This window comes from Octopus bimaculoides, chromosome 27 (genome assembly GCF_046866305.1).
Source record: "Octopus bimaculoides isolate indiv1 chromosome 27, ASM4686630v1, whole genome shotgun sequence".
NCBI lineage: Eukaryota > Metazoa > Mollusca > Cephalopoda > Octopoda > Octopodidae > Octopus > Octopus bimaculoides.
Window position 1 is genome coordinate 15,755,165 of NC_142954.1, and position 15,790 is coordinate 15,770,954.

Consider the following 15,790-nt stretch of genomic DNA (forward strand, 5'->3'; position numbering starts at 1 on the left):
AAAGACACATTGAAGCAAAAATACGTGTGCACAAACACACACATGCACACATAAGTATATATATATGTACGGATGTGGATTATAAAGGAAAAGGAAATATGTATGTAAAGATTATTTTCAAGGTCATTTTCTTTTGTTATATTTTAAAACGATTATTGATAGATAGATAGATAGAGAGAGAGAGAGAGAGAGAGGGAGAGAGAGAGAGAGAGAGAGAGAGACAGACAGACAGACAGACAGACAGACAGACAGAAAGATAAACAGATAGATAGATAGACAGACACAGATAGACTGACAGATAGACAGACAGGCAGCTAGATAGATAGAGAGATAGCTAGACACAGAGAGAGAGTGAGAGAAAGAAAAAGAGACATAGAGATAGATAGATAGATAGATAGATAGATAGATAGATAGATAGATCAGAAGATAGAAAGATAGATATATAGATAGACAAACAGCTAGATAGATAGATAGAGAGAGAGAGAGAAAGAGAGATAGACAGAAAGACAGACAGGCAGGCAGGCAGACAGACAGACAGACAGACAGATAGACAGACAGATTGATAGACAGATCGGTAGATAGATAGATAGAGAGATAGATAGATAGATAGAGAGATAGATAGAAAGATAAACAAACAGCTAATTAGCTATCTATCTATCTATCTATCTGTCTATCTGTCTTTCTGTCTGTCTATCTGTCTGTCTCCTTCACTCTCTCTCTCTCTATATATATATATCTATCTAGCTAGAGAGAGAGAGAGAGAGTGAAGGAGACAGACAGACAGACAGACAGACAGACAGACAGACAGACAGACAGACAGATAGACAGATAGATAGATAGATAGATAGATAGATAGATAGATAGATAGATAGATAGATAGATAGACAGATACACAGACAAAGTGATAGACAGGCACACAGACCGACACACATGCAGACAGCCAAATAGATAGATAGCTATACAAATAGACAGACATACAGATCTATAGATAGCTATACAGACAGACAGACAGATAGATAGATAGACTATTATTCGTCTCACATCAGACTTTATATACCAGACTTACAATTAAAGGCGCTCTACACACGACTATCCATACTGTCTTCGTTTATTGCATATCGATAGCTAGATTATACATACTCACTTCACTTCTTCCTTAATATAAAACGCTGGAGTGCAATTTCGATAGACTTGGTTGCTATTTCTAACATGTCTAACAACCACATAAAAATCATTTTTTTACACGGGATACACATTTCGGTTTACACCGTATCCGGTTGTTCCATGTCGTTGTTATTGTTTAAACCGGTTCTTTTAAGAATCTAAGAAACTCCACACAAAACAATGAGGTTTGTTCAATTATTTTCATACATTATTATCAATAGTTAACCTCGTGCTCAGTCACAGCTGAGCAGAACTATAATTCAAAGACGTTCCACGCGTGACTATTCTGTCTTTATTTTATTTTCAGAAATAATATTCTCTCAAAAACTAACCCATGCATCCTTCGTTTATTTTGTTTCTAAAGCCGGTATAATAACTTTAGGGGAGATTTAGCTACTATTGCTCGCACTTCGAATGACCAGTGGGTTCGGGGCTGTGTTAACTGTTTGAACCCCTAGACTCTGCTCCCTTGGGTCCACATGTGGCAATATTGACAATATCTTACTGCTGTGTTTTATCTTTCTTAAAGCCATGTGACTTTGAATCAACGATTCACAATCCTTTCAGTTATCGCGACCCGACTTATTAATTACGTAATTTTACGACACTATATATACATATATATGTGTGTGTGTGTATATAAATTTTGCTTGCTTCGATTCACCATTAAAATAATTCAAATAATCTGATAAACTTGAGGAGCTGCTTTGGTCTTGTTTTCCTCTTTAATTTATACCCGCTGACTCGGAAGCATGCTACGGATCCCCGTTCATCCTCCCCTCCCCGTTGGGAACTTGGATCCTAATAGCTTATCATTTGGAACACTTAGCGTACCTATTAGTTTAGCTCACTAGTGGCCTAAACCCTTCCTATTCTTATTATATATGTATATATTCTTTTCTACTCTAGGCACAAGGCCCGAAATTTTAGGGGAGACGGCCAGTCGATTAGATCGATCCCAGGGCGGAGACGGACTATATGTAATCTGAACCTTTCCCCCCCTTATTTTTTTTTTTTTTTACGGAATCCCACGTTTTAGGCTATAGAGATTCCGATTCTGAAAAAAAATTGTTTGAAAAATTTCAATCCCCACCACCACCACCACCAAGCAGACTAGAAATAACAGCCAAATCTCACAAAACTAGTGTTAGGGTTAGGTTTACCGTGGGGATCGAAATTTTGAAATTGAGATTTTTGAAAAAAAATTTTCAGAATCGGAATCTCCATAGCCTAAAACGTGGGATTCCGTAAAGAAAAAAAAAAAATAAGGGGGGAAAGGTTCAGATTACATATAGTCCATCTGGACCGATCCCAGTACGCAACTGGTCCTTAATTTATCGACCCCGAAAGATAAGATGAAAGGCAAAGTCAACCTCGGCGGAATTTTAACCCAGAACGTAAAGACAGACGAAATACCGCTAAGCATTTCGCCCGGCGCGCTAACGTTTCTGCCAAGCTCGCTGCCTTATTATATATGTATATATTGAGAAAAGGAGAAAGTCAGAATTTTGGATAATTCTTTATTAACGCTTTCGTTCGTTTAACAGAACTCTTCAAGACAAAAGTTAAACCCAAAATAATTGAAAGCGCTAATAAAGAATTATCCAAAATTCTGAATGCCTCCTCTTTCTCAATATACAATATCTGTACACCTCTTCAAACACTATGTATATATATATATATATTAAAAAATATGTTAATATTGCACTTATCAAAATTTACCCAAAAAAAAAATTGGAGAGACAAACACCCAATTCCACGTCTCCTCTTCCTTCCCCATGAAGTGGTGATATATATTCCAAAACTTGGCGATGGTAAAGAATTTGCACACCCAGTGTTTAGGGTTAGGGTTACGCCGAAAACCTGTGGTGTGCATATTCTTAACCTCCGCCCAAAACGTTGCCTTTTTCTATCCAGAATTTTATGTCCTAATATTTACAAGCTAATATTTATAGTTTTATCTGCTTCGAGCCCCACCATTTATATAATGTGTGTATGCCATTTTAGAAATTCCAAAAATGAAATTTAATAATTTTTTTTCGTTTTTTTATTTGTTGTATCTTAACCCCTACATTATTTTTATTTAACCTGTTAAGGAATATTTTTGTATTTTATCAAATATTTAGAACGTGACAATGTTTGCTTATTTGGCTCTCTCAAACAGATAAAATGCAAGGTCACACTCGCTCATGATGTCATAGACTTTTACCAAAAATTCCCTAGAATATTTGTCACTGTGGCATATGGGTTGGGGATCTGCTGCACTTCTTTCAACCCAATTGGCTATAAAGTTTTAATTACTCTTTTACTTATTAGACAGGATGGGATGACTTTAGGAGCTAGTTAACAACTCCTGAAAGAGGGAGCAGCTATATGGTCACTATACCTGCTAGAAATATCAGTGAATTCTCCCTCGAACCACACCCTAATCACACATGGGGTAATGTATTCTGAGGGATACCGTACCTGGACAGAAATAAGACAGGATGTTCGTGGTTGGATTGCCTTTGATCACAGATCTACTCAGTGAAGGCTGATCTTGGGCTGAGCAACCAGAACAACAATTTAATTTTAATTTTATTTCTTCTTCCGTTTCATAAACCACCCTCCACCCTTATTTCTTTCTAGGCTAAACATCGATGGGTTGTTGGTTTACTTTCCATTTGATTACATCTACCCTGAACAATACCTTTATATGACCGAGTTGAAGAAAAGCCTTGATGCTAAGGTGAGGGATACTTTTTTCATAAAAATTGTTATTAATAAACATTGAACTGACTCCTGTGAACAAAAGATTGGACTGACTCCTGTGCAGGTGGCACATTAAAAACACCATTTGAGCATGGCTATTGCCAGTACCACTGGACTGGCCCTCGTGCCGGTGGCACATAAAAAGCACCCACTACACACTCGAAGTGGTTGGCGTTAGGAAGGGTATCCAGCTGTAGAAACATTGCCAGATCAGATTGGAGTCTGGTGTAGCCATCCACTTTGCCAGTCCCCAGTCAAATCGTCCAACCCATGCCAGCATGAAAAGTGGATGTTAAATGATGATGATGACTATCAGGTCAGAGAGCAGCACATGCCATCCAAGTGACACTGGGGCACATATATATATATATATATATATATATGAAGCCCATTATACCTATCATGACTGGTTTCATGACTACCCGGCTGATAAAGGGTACACCAGGCACATGCATCACAACTGTATGTGTATATGATGGTGACACTCCTTCATGACTATCAGACAGTGTCAAGACAAAACCACACACACATACGTGTGTGTGTGTGTTGGAAGACATGACTGTGTGGTAAGAAGCTTGTTTACCAACCACATGGTTTCAGGTTCAGTCCCACTGTGTGGCACCTTGGGAAGTGTCTTCTACTACAGCCTCGAGCCGATCAATGCCTTGTAAGTGGATTTGGTAGATAGACACTAAATGAAGCCAGTGTTGGTATGTGCTTGAGTGTGTTTGTGTGTATTCCCATAACTTAGCAGTTCAGCAAAAAGAGGCTAACAAAGTACTAGACTTTAAAAAACTAAGTCCTGGGGTTGATTTGTTCAAGGTGGTGCCCCAGCAGCTGGTTGAAACAAATAAAAAGGAGCACTCTGTCGGTTGTGACAACGAGGGTCCCAGCTGATACGATCAACAGAACAGCCTGCTCAAGTTTACGAATAAGTGGCTGAGCACTCCACAGACACATGTACCCTTAACGTAGTTCTCAGGGAGATTCAGCATAACATAGAGTGTGAGAAGGCTGGCCCTTTGAAATACAGGTACTAGTCATTATTGCCAGCTGAGTGGACTGAAGCAACGTGAAATAAAGTGTCTTGCTCAAGGACACAATGTGTCACTGGGAATCGAACTCACAACCTTACGATCGTGAGCCGAATGCCCTAACCACTAAGCCACACGCCCTCACAGAAACTAGTACAAAAAATGGTAAACGGTGTGGGTGTGTGTGTGTACTACATATGTATGTAGTAGCAACACAGAATTAGAATCTTATTCAGCCAGTGGTAAATTACTAATTATTTATTAATCAGTCAGTTAGTAAGGTTGATGAAGCATTGTTATATTGAATTATTAATTAATAACTCTTTATGTTGTGTGTGTGTGTGATATCACTTCCTTCCAATACCTCTTGCCAAATATTAGTACAACTGGATAATTAATTTCAGGCAGATTGTGTGTATGTGTGGGCATACACACACACACGTATAATATATATCTATATATATATATATATATATATATATATTTATATAAGGGCATTACTATACATGAATGCCTCACGCAAAGAGGGACTCTAAGGTCAAACTACCATAATAAACACATTTTTACCGAACGCGAGGAAATGCAACTCTCAAAGCTAGCCCCTTGAAAGCAGACTAAATTATCGATCATGATTTCTTAGTTATTGCAGTATTATACAACTTCTACTCGTCAGTATAATGTGGTCTGTATCTTGACCATATTATACTGACGAGTAGAAGTTGTATAATACTGCAATAACTAAGAAATCATGATCGATAATTTAGTCTGCTTTCAAGGGGCTAGCTTTGAGAGTTGCATTTCCTCGCGTTCGGTAAAAATGTGTTTATTATGGTAGTTTGACCTTAGAGTCCCTCTTTGCGTGAGGCATTCATGTATAGTAATGCCCTTATATAAATAAATATATTTTGAAGAATAAATGATGGATTTTTCCCGTATGAGGTTTTTTTCACGCTAGCTACTTGATAAATTCTTATAAAAGAATTCATCCTATATATATATATATATATATATATATATATATATATATATATATATATATATATATATTCTTTTACTCTTTTACTTGTTTCAGTCATTTGACTGCAGCCATGCTGGAGCATCGGTTGTCAAGCGATGTTGGGGGGCAAACACGGACTCACACACATACATATATATATGTGTTTATATATATATATATATGACAGGCTTCTTCCACTCACAAGGTTTTGGTCGGCCCAAGGCTATAGTAGAAGAGACTTGCCCAAGATGCCATGCAGTGGGACTGAACCTATGTGTGTATATGTATACTATATATATATATATATATATATATATATATGTTATTACTATCAAAATTATAATTAAGGGTATCCAAAAGATACCACCATGCTAGAGATAGCAGTCAAAACTTGACTCTAAAACCACATCAAGTATTCATAAAGCACCAGGAGAAAAGACAAAGAGACAACACATGGCGAGAATATGTGCTCAACACTGCATTGGTGGATAAAGATTTCTTCAACACCTGGCCTAAAGCATCTTCCCCTTCCCCTCCCAAATGCTTCTTCACTTTCCTTTTTCCCTGTTATTTTGTCTTACAAGATTCACGGCAACCTCAGTAGTGCTGGTGCCATATAAAAAGCACCCAGTACACTCTGTAAAGTGGTTGGTGTCAGGAAGGGCATCTAAAGAAAACATTGGAGCCTGACACAGCCTTCTGGTTTGCCAGTTCTTGTCAAACAGTCCAACCCATGCCACCATGGAAAACAGACACTAAATGATGATGTGTGTAGAGGTATATCATCATCATTTAACATCCATTTTCAATGTGGGAATGGTTGGATGATTCAACAGGAACTGATGGGCCCCGGCACTGCATGAAGCTCCAGGTGTCTGCTTTGGCATGGTTTCTGTGGCTGGGTTCCCTTCTTAATGCCAACCACTTTACAGAGTGTATACTGGGTGCCATTTACATGGTGCTATCATTGGTGAGGCCACCAAGTACTTCCAAGACGAGATTCTTTGGCTTTGCTATCCTTTGAAACCATGATCCCTTCATATTGAGGGATATGAGAGTATGATAGAAGAACAGAACGAGTGTCTTGCCATTTGGAAGAAGAGAGAGAGAGCGAGAGATGTTGGATCAAGGTACATGGTGAATACGTGACAGGGAATAGGGTAGAGGGAACAGAAAAGCTGGGTGGGTACACCTGAACTTCATCATCATCATCACCATCATTTAGCATCCATTTTCCATGCTGGCATCGGATAAACAGTTTGACTGGAACTGGTGAACTGGGCAGCCGTACCAAGCTCCAGTCTGTTTTGATATGGATTCTACGGCTGGATGCCCTTCCTAGCACCAACCACTTCAAGCGTGTACTGGGTGTCATTTACCTGTCAGTGGCACAGGTGCCTTTATACAGTCACTGACACGGGTGCCTTTTATGTGCTGCCAGCACTGGCCACAACTACGATTTCACTTGTTATATGAACATATACAAACAGTTATATGTATAAACACATTTGCACACATACACATGCACACACATACACACACACACATGTATTTATCAAAAACTAACCTACACTTGTTTTTGTTGTTTCAGGGCCATTGTGCATTGGAAATGCCGTCAGGAACTGGCAAAACTGTATCACTGCTCAGTCTCATTACAGCTTATATGAGGGTAAAGATACACTTACATTTCTTTCTTCATCATCATCATCACTATTATCACCATCATCATCATCATTTAGTGTCTGCTTTCCCTGCTGGCATGGGTTGGACGGCTTGACTGAAACTTGGTTTCTTAGGCTGGATGCTCTTCCTAACAGAAACCAATCCAAGAGCGTAATGGGTGCTTCTTACGTGACACCAGCATCGTCCACAACTACAATTTCACTTGGCTCAACATGTCTTCTCACCATCTATCACCATCATCATCATCATAACTTGTACACCCTTTTTCTGTTTCTGCCTTATTTTTTCCAATTCCATATGATAAGGTCACAAATGTTTTGCCATAAACATTCCATTGGCAGCAGGGAGTTGTACAGATCTGTCGTACAACCTGTCACTCTTTTCTCTCAATTTCATGTCCTTGAATTCACGACGGTCAAGTTGTGTTGCAATGGGGGCCATACCTGTTGGCAAAACAAACTTCTTGACCACACAGCTAAGTTCACCATCATTTTATGCCATCATCATCATTTAACCCACACCATTTGAGCATGGTCGTTGCCAGTATCGTCTGACTGGCCTTTGTGCCGGTGGCACATAAAAAGCACCCACTACACTCTCGGAGTGGTTGGCGTTAGGAAGGGCATCCAGCTGTAGAAACTCTGCCAGATCAGATTGGAGTCTGGTGTAGCCATCTGGTTCACCAGTCCTCAATCAAATCGTCCAACCTATGCCAGCATGGAAAGCAGACGTTAAATGATCATCATGATGATGATGTTACCATACTTTTGTTGGAATATACTGCCTTTGTTTCAATTAATTTTGAAAATAATGAAGAATTTATTATAATGATTTTGTTATTATTAAGCTGGAGTTTAGAACATAAATTAGCATTGAATTCTGAAGGAAAGCTTAAATCACTTTAAAACAGCCAAATTTTATCATAGAAACAGGGGTGATCTCAGGTGGGTTGGTATCAAAAAACTTAACAACCATTTTTCCCTCTTGCATGAGTCAGACAGAGTTTATTGAAGCAGATTTTTTTTATGGCTAGGATGCCCTACTTGCCTCCAACCTTCATCTGTTTCCAAAGTTATATTTCTCCATGGTCAGACATGTTCTTGCAGAATATTGGAAATTTAATGACGCTCCTTGTAAGACAGTGGCAGTCGTTTTACAACTGTCACATGATGTCAAGATGAGGAGACACACAGACACACACACACACACGCATATACAGGGTGTCCACAAGGTCTGGGTACATGGAGCAAATAAGATCATAACATAAACAATTAAATATAAGAAATAATAATTTCTTAAAGCATGTGTTAATCCGCATGTACCCAGACTTTGTGGACACCCTGTATATGTTAGCAATAGAACCAGTATTAATACGAGGTGGTATCACAAAGTTCCCGGACTAGTTTTGTAGCATGCCAACAGATGGCAGCACACAGTTGCATGCACAGTGAGAGCTGGCCATGACCTCCATGAGGCAGTGTGTTGAGTGACATTACTGTATTTACTTTGCAAGTTGTGAAGTTTAAGTTCTTGTGATCACATGTGTGTTGTAGTCTGCAACTTTGTCATGGACAGGAACAAAGAACCAATGTGAAATTTTGCGTTAAACTTGGAAAGTCTGCTATGGAAACATTGAGTGTGCTTTAGTAAGCTTATGGCGACGAGGCAATGGGTCGTACACAGTGTTTCAAGTGGAACAGGCGCACAACAGAGCTGCTGCTCAATCAGGTGCATGCTCATTGGTTTTTCAACATCCATGGTATTGTGCATTGAGAATTCATACTGCAGGGCCAGATCAGCAATTGAGAGTTCTGCTGCAACGTTTTGAAGCATTAGGGAGGAGATTCAGTGAAATCAACCAGATCTGTGGAGAAGAATTGGATTCTTCATGATGACAATGCACCCTGTCATCAAGCTTTCCTCACTCATGAGTTTCTTGCCAAAAGCAACATAGTATGCTTCTGCACCCACCCTATTCACCGGATTGAGCATCTGCATACTTCCATCTCTTCCCTGAGATGAAAATGCAGTTCAAAGGTCGCCATTTTAATACCATTGTTGAAATACAGAATGAATTGTAGAAGATGCTTGACTTGCTTACAGAAAACGACTTCCAGGCTGGATTCCAAAAGTGGCAGGAACACTGGAACCGGCATGTTGCTGTGTGAGGTGACTATGTCAAAGGAGATGATGTTAAAACTTAGTTAAATAAGTTATGCTTATATTAAACATAACTAGTCTGGAAAGTCTTTGATATCACCTCATATTTATCCCCAATTAAGTAATTACCATGAGAAAAACACACATATTGGTTTTTTGGTGCAAAATGCACTTTTGTTTATATCACCAGTGGAGGAACGAAACCCCGCTATCTCCAGCGCCAAGACCACCAGACCATGTGATTTTGACCTTTCTTGTTCTTGTCAATGGTGGATGCTTGACCACTAGAGATAGCAGTGACTCATCTCTCCATTAGTGAAATGTTAGATTGACAATGCCAGAATGGGTGCCAGTGAGCTTGTTAAAGAATATATATTATTGACAGAGGCAGTGTTAATACTGAAAAGTAATCTTTATCCCTAGTTAAACGTGGATGTTCTGTTAGAACAAACTATATTGTGGGGCTATAGTAGAAAACAATTTGCCCAAGGTGCCATGCAGTGGGATTGAACCTGGAACCGTGTGATTGAAAAACAAACTAACCACACAGTATTGCCTGCACCTATCACAACAGATTTCTTTTACTCTCCATCTGCCAAATCCACTCTCAAGGTTCTGCTAGAAGACTCTTGCCCAAAGTGTCACAGAGGAACAAAATCCAAAGTCACGTAGTTGACCACCAAACTTCTTAATCAATTAAGTCCACCTTTAACGATCCAAAAAGTGATTTTTCTTTTCTGTTTTTCTAAATTCTTGTTAATAAGCTTGCAGAATCAGCACACTGAACAAAGTGCTTAGCAGCTTCTCATCCAACCTTACGTGCTGAGTTCAAATTCCGCTGAGGTTGACTTTGCCTTCCATCCTTTAAGCACACTGGGGTTGATCTAATCAACTTATCCTCTCCACTGAAACTGCTGGTCTTGTGCTAAAATTTGAAATTAATATTTCTCCTTTCAGTGCCACCCTTTAGATGTCACAAAATTAATATATTGTTCCAGAACTGTTCCAGAATTGGAGAAGGTAAAAGTCTTTTAAACTTTTCATACACTTCTAGTTTGATCAAAATCTCCATTCTTTCCAGCACCATTTTCATGGTTGAAAACTTTGATTTCAGAGTTATTTCTGCTGCAGCCACCACATCTCTACCTTTAAACCCTTCGGTTACCATATTTCTGTTGAAGTGTATTGCTTCTGTTTCAATTAATTCTGGAAATGATGAAGAATTTTCGTTAAATAACTTTCTTGTTACTAAGCTGGTGTTTGAAACATAAATTAACATAAATTAACATAAAATTTTAATGGAGGGTTTTAGTCTAGATCAGTTTAAAACAGGAATTTTGTATCATAAAACCAGGAGCTGTCTGGGGTGGATTGATACTAAATAAGTTAAGCTGTTGTAAAAAATTTTGTGAAGACTGGATTTTCAGATCATTTGTATCACATTCTTTGCAATAACAGTTTAATGTAAGTGAAGGCCCTTCAGGGCCTTCGTTTATATATAATTAGGACCCTGCTGCAGATTGTGGTCTTTGAATTCACTTATACTACATTCAATAATAATAACTATTCACATCTTCCCAGTGCTTTCATTTAACTGCAATTAGAGTCTTGCTGAAGACTGGGTTTTTGCATTCACTTGTATTCCTGAATGTGACTTCGAATGAGTTCTCTTGCCTGTCTATGACTATGACTTATGGGTATTTTAACAGCTGATGCTTTGAGGGAATAATCCCCACTGCATCGAATTGCAGCCGACCAATGTACGAGCAAAGCACAGACATTGGCTTTGTGTGTTCAATAATGTTTACAACACTGGTGCTGCTTCTAATTCACGTTTGAATATATATATGTATATATGTGTGTGTGTATGTATATATATATATATATATATATAACGGTGATGTACTTGCATAGCAAGTGACCTGATCTGAGATTGTGTGCTGGAATGAAAACAATTGCAGCGTGGAAGGTGTTTATAAGCCATTTAAGAAACACAAAAGCTGTTAGATTCACTTCAACATTTAAATTTAATTTGCCAAAAGAGATGCAGCACAGAATTTTGTCAGTGAACAGGTCGCAGTCTCAAAGCGATGAAAATATTTTGGAAAATTAAATTTAAATGTTGAAATGAATCTAACGGTTTTTGTGTGTTTCTTAAATGGCTTATAAACACCTTCCACGTTGCAATTGTTATATATATATAAACAATTGTTGTGCATTTTCTGCAGTGAATAGAGAAGCAGTGATGAATGGAAAACCTACTTTTTTCCATTGAGGGCTTATATGCCCCAACATTAGACTGTTTTCATTAGTCAATACAATGTGATCACTTGAAAGCTTATAAAATATTATTTACAGAATATATATATATATATATATATATATATATATATTTGAGGTAAATGGAGCGCAAAAGTGAGGTAAACTGAGGAAAAGGTGGAGGGACAGATTGCGAGGGTTGGTTTGAAAAAGAAGGTTGCCCAAAACCAGGCAAGACGGTGTGAGGGCGGTTGCTATAGCATTGAGGTACATCCGGCCACCCCCATTAACGGGGGCAAAACCCAAATTTAAAACACTGGATGATGATATATATATATGACAAGCTTCTTTCAGTTTCTGTCTACCAAATCCACTGACAATACACTGGTTGGCCTGGGGCTATAGTAGAAGACACTCTTCTCAGGTACCATGCAATGGAACTGAACCTGGAACCATGTAGCTGCAAAGTGTGCATCTTAACCTCCCAGTCATGTTTGCGCCTATGAAGATTTTTTTTTTCTTTTCTTTTTACTTTATGTGAAGACTTCCCTTCAAGATGGTTTCATGCTTTTCTTCATACCTTTTATTGTTTAATTCCTTCCTTTGTCTTAAAACTCAGGTGGTGGAAGAATTAAAGGTTGTCATGAAATATTATGAAAAAGAGACAAACGAGAAACCAAATATTCTTGGCTTGGCCTTGTCTTCCAGGAAGAATATGTGCATCAATCAGGAGGTGGGTTTTTTTTCCCTTCTTTTCTTTTTTCTTTCTTTTTTAAACTTGTTTCAGTCATTAAACTACGGCCATGCTACAGCACTGCCTTGAAGAACTTTTAGTTGAGTGAATTTTTTTTTTCTTATTTTTTGCAAACCTGGTATTTATTTTATTGGTCTCTTTTAACTCTTTTACTGGTTTCAGTCATTTGACTGTGACCAGGCTGGAGCACTGCCTTCAGTTGAACAGATCGACCCCAGGACTTATTCTTTGTAAGCCTAGTACTTATTCTATCAGTCTATTTTGCCGAATTGCTAAGTTACGGGGATGTAAACACACCAGCATCGGTTGTCAAGCGATGTTAGGGGGACAAACACAGACACACAAACATATACACACACACATACATACATACATATATATATATATATATATATGGGAGAATGTACGAAAAAACAACAACAGACGAGGACAGGTGGTGTAAACAACAAAAGGATGTATTAATATGACGCTCGGGAATATGGAAAGTCTTTAACGTTTCGAGCTACGCTCTTCAACAGAAAGAATACGGAGACAAGGAGAAAAACACGGAGAAAAAAATGAATAGTGTTCGGTCAATGGTCAATCATAGCTATGGCTGACCGGAAGTTAGAAATTTTACACAGGAGAGATAACAAAAGGGGGAGAAAGAACGGTGATCGAAGAACGAGGGGCTGTGTGTGTGAGAGATAGAATGCTGGTGATCTTGCATGTGTGAAAATGGGGAGGGGAGAAAGGAGTTGGTCAGTTGTAGTGTGTGCATGGTGTGATGTGAGGGTGTTGGGAGATGGGGAAGGCATGGGTGGGTTGTGGGTTAGGTAGAGGTAGGGGTGTGGGTAGTGGGGGTGTAAGGAATTGGATGGGGTGGAGTGGGAAGGTAGAGTAGGGGTGGGGTGGGATGAGCTTATGAAGGGGAAGGTGGATGTAAGAGAGGGGGGAGAAAGAGAGGAAGAGAAAGAGAGTGAGAGAGAAGATATATATACATATATACGACAGGCTTCTTTCAGTTTCCGTCTACCAAATCCACTCACAAGGCTTTGGTCGGCCTGAGGCTATAGTAAAAGACACTTGCCCAAGGTGCCACACAGTGGGACTGAACCCGGAACCATGTGGTTGGTAAGCAAGCTACTTACCACACAGCCACTAACATTTTCATAATTGCAATGTCCATGAGATCCTTTTGTACAATTTCTTTTATTCATGACAAATTGTTCCTTTAAGCCTTCAGCAATTAAACTGGCCAGATCCAGCTCAAACCTGTTTTATGTTCAAACTGGCCAGATCTGGCCTCTCACACCTATCCTATGATGTAATTTTAAAAGTAAACAGTCACATCATCGACATTTCTAGGCTATGAGATAATCCTGGATAAATCCAAAACAATGGGGATAAACACACATCACATTTGACAGACTAATCTGAATGCGAAAGAGTTCTCTAATCTTTATTTCAGTCATTAGACTGCGGCCATGCTGGGGCACCGCCTTGGAGAATATTAGTTGAATGAATCAATTCCAGGACTTATTTTTTTGTTTTAAGTCCAGGACTTGTTCTATCAATCTCTTTTGCTGAACTTCTAAGTTACAGAAATCTAAACACACCAACGCCAGTTGTCAAGTGATGTGGGGGGATACAAACACAGACACAAATACACACTTGGATATATGTATACACACACACACAATGGGCTTCTTTCAGTTTCCGTCAACCAAATCCACTCACTAGGTTTTGGTCGGCCCAAGGCTATATTAGAAGGCATTTACCCAGGGTGCCATGCAGTGGTACTGAACCCACAACCATGTGGCTGGGGAGTAAGCTTCTTACCACACAGCCATGCCTTTCCATTTCGTAATAAACTTTTAAAAGAAGGAATTTTCTATTTTCACAAGTGGTAGCTTATGGTCTTTAAAGACCATTTTGAGAAATAAATGTGTGTGTGTTTGTGTACATACACAATGAGAATGTGGGATGTATGTGGGTTAGAGATTGAGGTAAAGAAGCAGCGATAGAATACTGCATTGTATCACTGCTCTTCTTTGTGAAACTGCATGTTGTTCAGAGAAAACTGAGGTGGACAATGTTAGCGAGTTATCTCAGTGGCATAAACATACAGTGAGAGTGAGAAAGCGAAAGAGAGATGGGAAGTTATGGCACAGACAGACAATTTTCACAAAAATCTACTATAATAATATGCTTGTGTTTTTCTCCGTCACAACACATGAATGTGAAAGGAAGCAGGGATAGATGAATAAGGAAGAAAATGGTGATGGCAAACTGGTAGTGGGAACATTTCAACTCCATGTGTGTATGTAAAAGGGAGGTGTGTGAGTGTTTACAAAGGAAAGTATGTGAATGTATGTGTGAGCCAGCTTTCTTTCAGTAACAAACAATGATTGATGTCACATCTCAAATGGTAACCACCAGGTAACATTGACAAGTGTATTAATTTGATTTACCATCCATATTTATATATAAAATACTGCAATTAGTTGTCATTTTTTATGGCATGGGGCCAGCTAATTATAATAATGATTATGTATTTTGTTGGGAGTGAAGTTTTTTATTTTTTTTCCAGGGTCATAGTGATGGCTGAATGAAGTTATTCAATCTTTATACTTGTTTCAGTTATTGGACCATGGCCATGAAAGATTTAGTCAAACAAATCGACCCCAATTATCAATTGGTCAGGGGTGGGAGACAAACATGCACACACACACACACACATATATGTATGTATTTAATGGATGTCCCCAGAGTTTCCATTCACCAAATGTATTTAGAAGGCATTGGGTGGCTTTGGGCTATAGTAGAAGACACTTTTTCCCAGGTGTCACAGAACGGGATTGAACCCAAAACCACATGGTTGAAAAGTGAACTTAACCACACAGCCATGCCTCTGTGTGTGTGTGTGTTAAAATTGAAAGAGCTAGCACTGTCACATCAGTTCTACCTGAAGAATACAATAAAGACTCAACTCAACTCTTCTGTACC

General features: G+C 38.8%; 1 protein-coding gene across 1 annotated transcript in view; it reads left to right on the top strand.

Annotated features, from left to right (window-relative positions):
- Positions 1–1,275: 1,275 nt before the first annotated feature.
- The window catches only part of LOC106868561 (general transcription and DNA repair factor IIH helicase subunit XPD), a 45,475-nt gene continuing 30,960 nt past the window's right edge, over positions 1,276–15,790 (top strand). Inside the window, exons 1-5 of the mRNA XM_089343198.1 lie at positions 1,276–1,349; positions 3,793–3,892; positions 7,538–7,615; positions 10,747–10,809; positions 12,668–12,781. Of these exons, the coding sequence (XP_089199324.1) occupies positions 1,345–1,349; positions 3,793–3,892; positions 7,538–7,615; positions 10,747–10,809; positions 12,668–12,781 (360 nt within the window). The 5' untranslated portion in view covers positions 1,276–1,344. The remainder of the gene's footprint in view (positions 1,350–3,792; positions 3,893–7,537; positions 7,616–10,746; positions 10,810–12,667; positions 12,782–15,790) is intronic.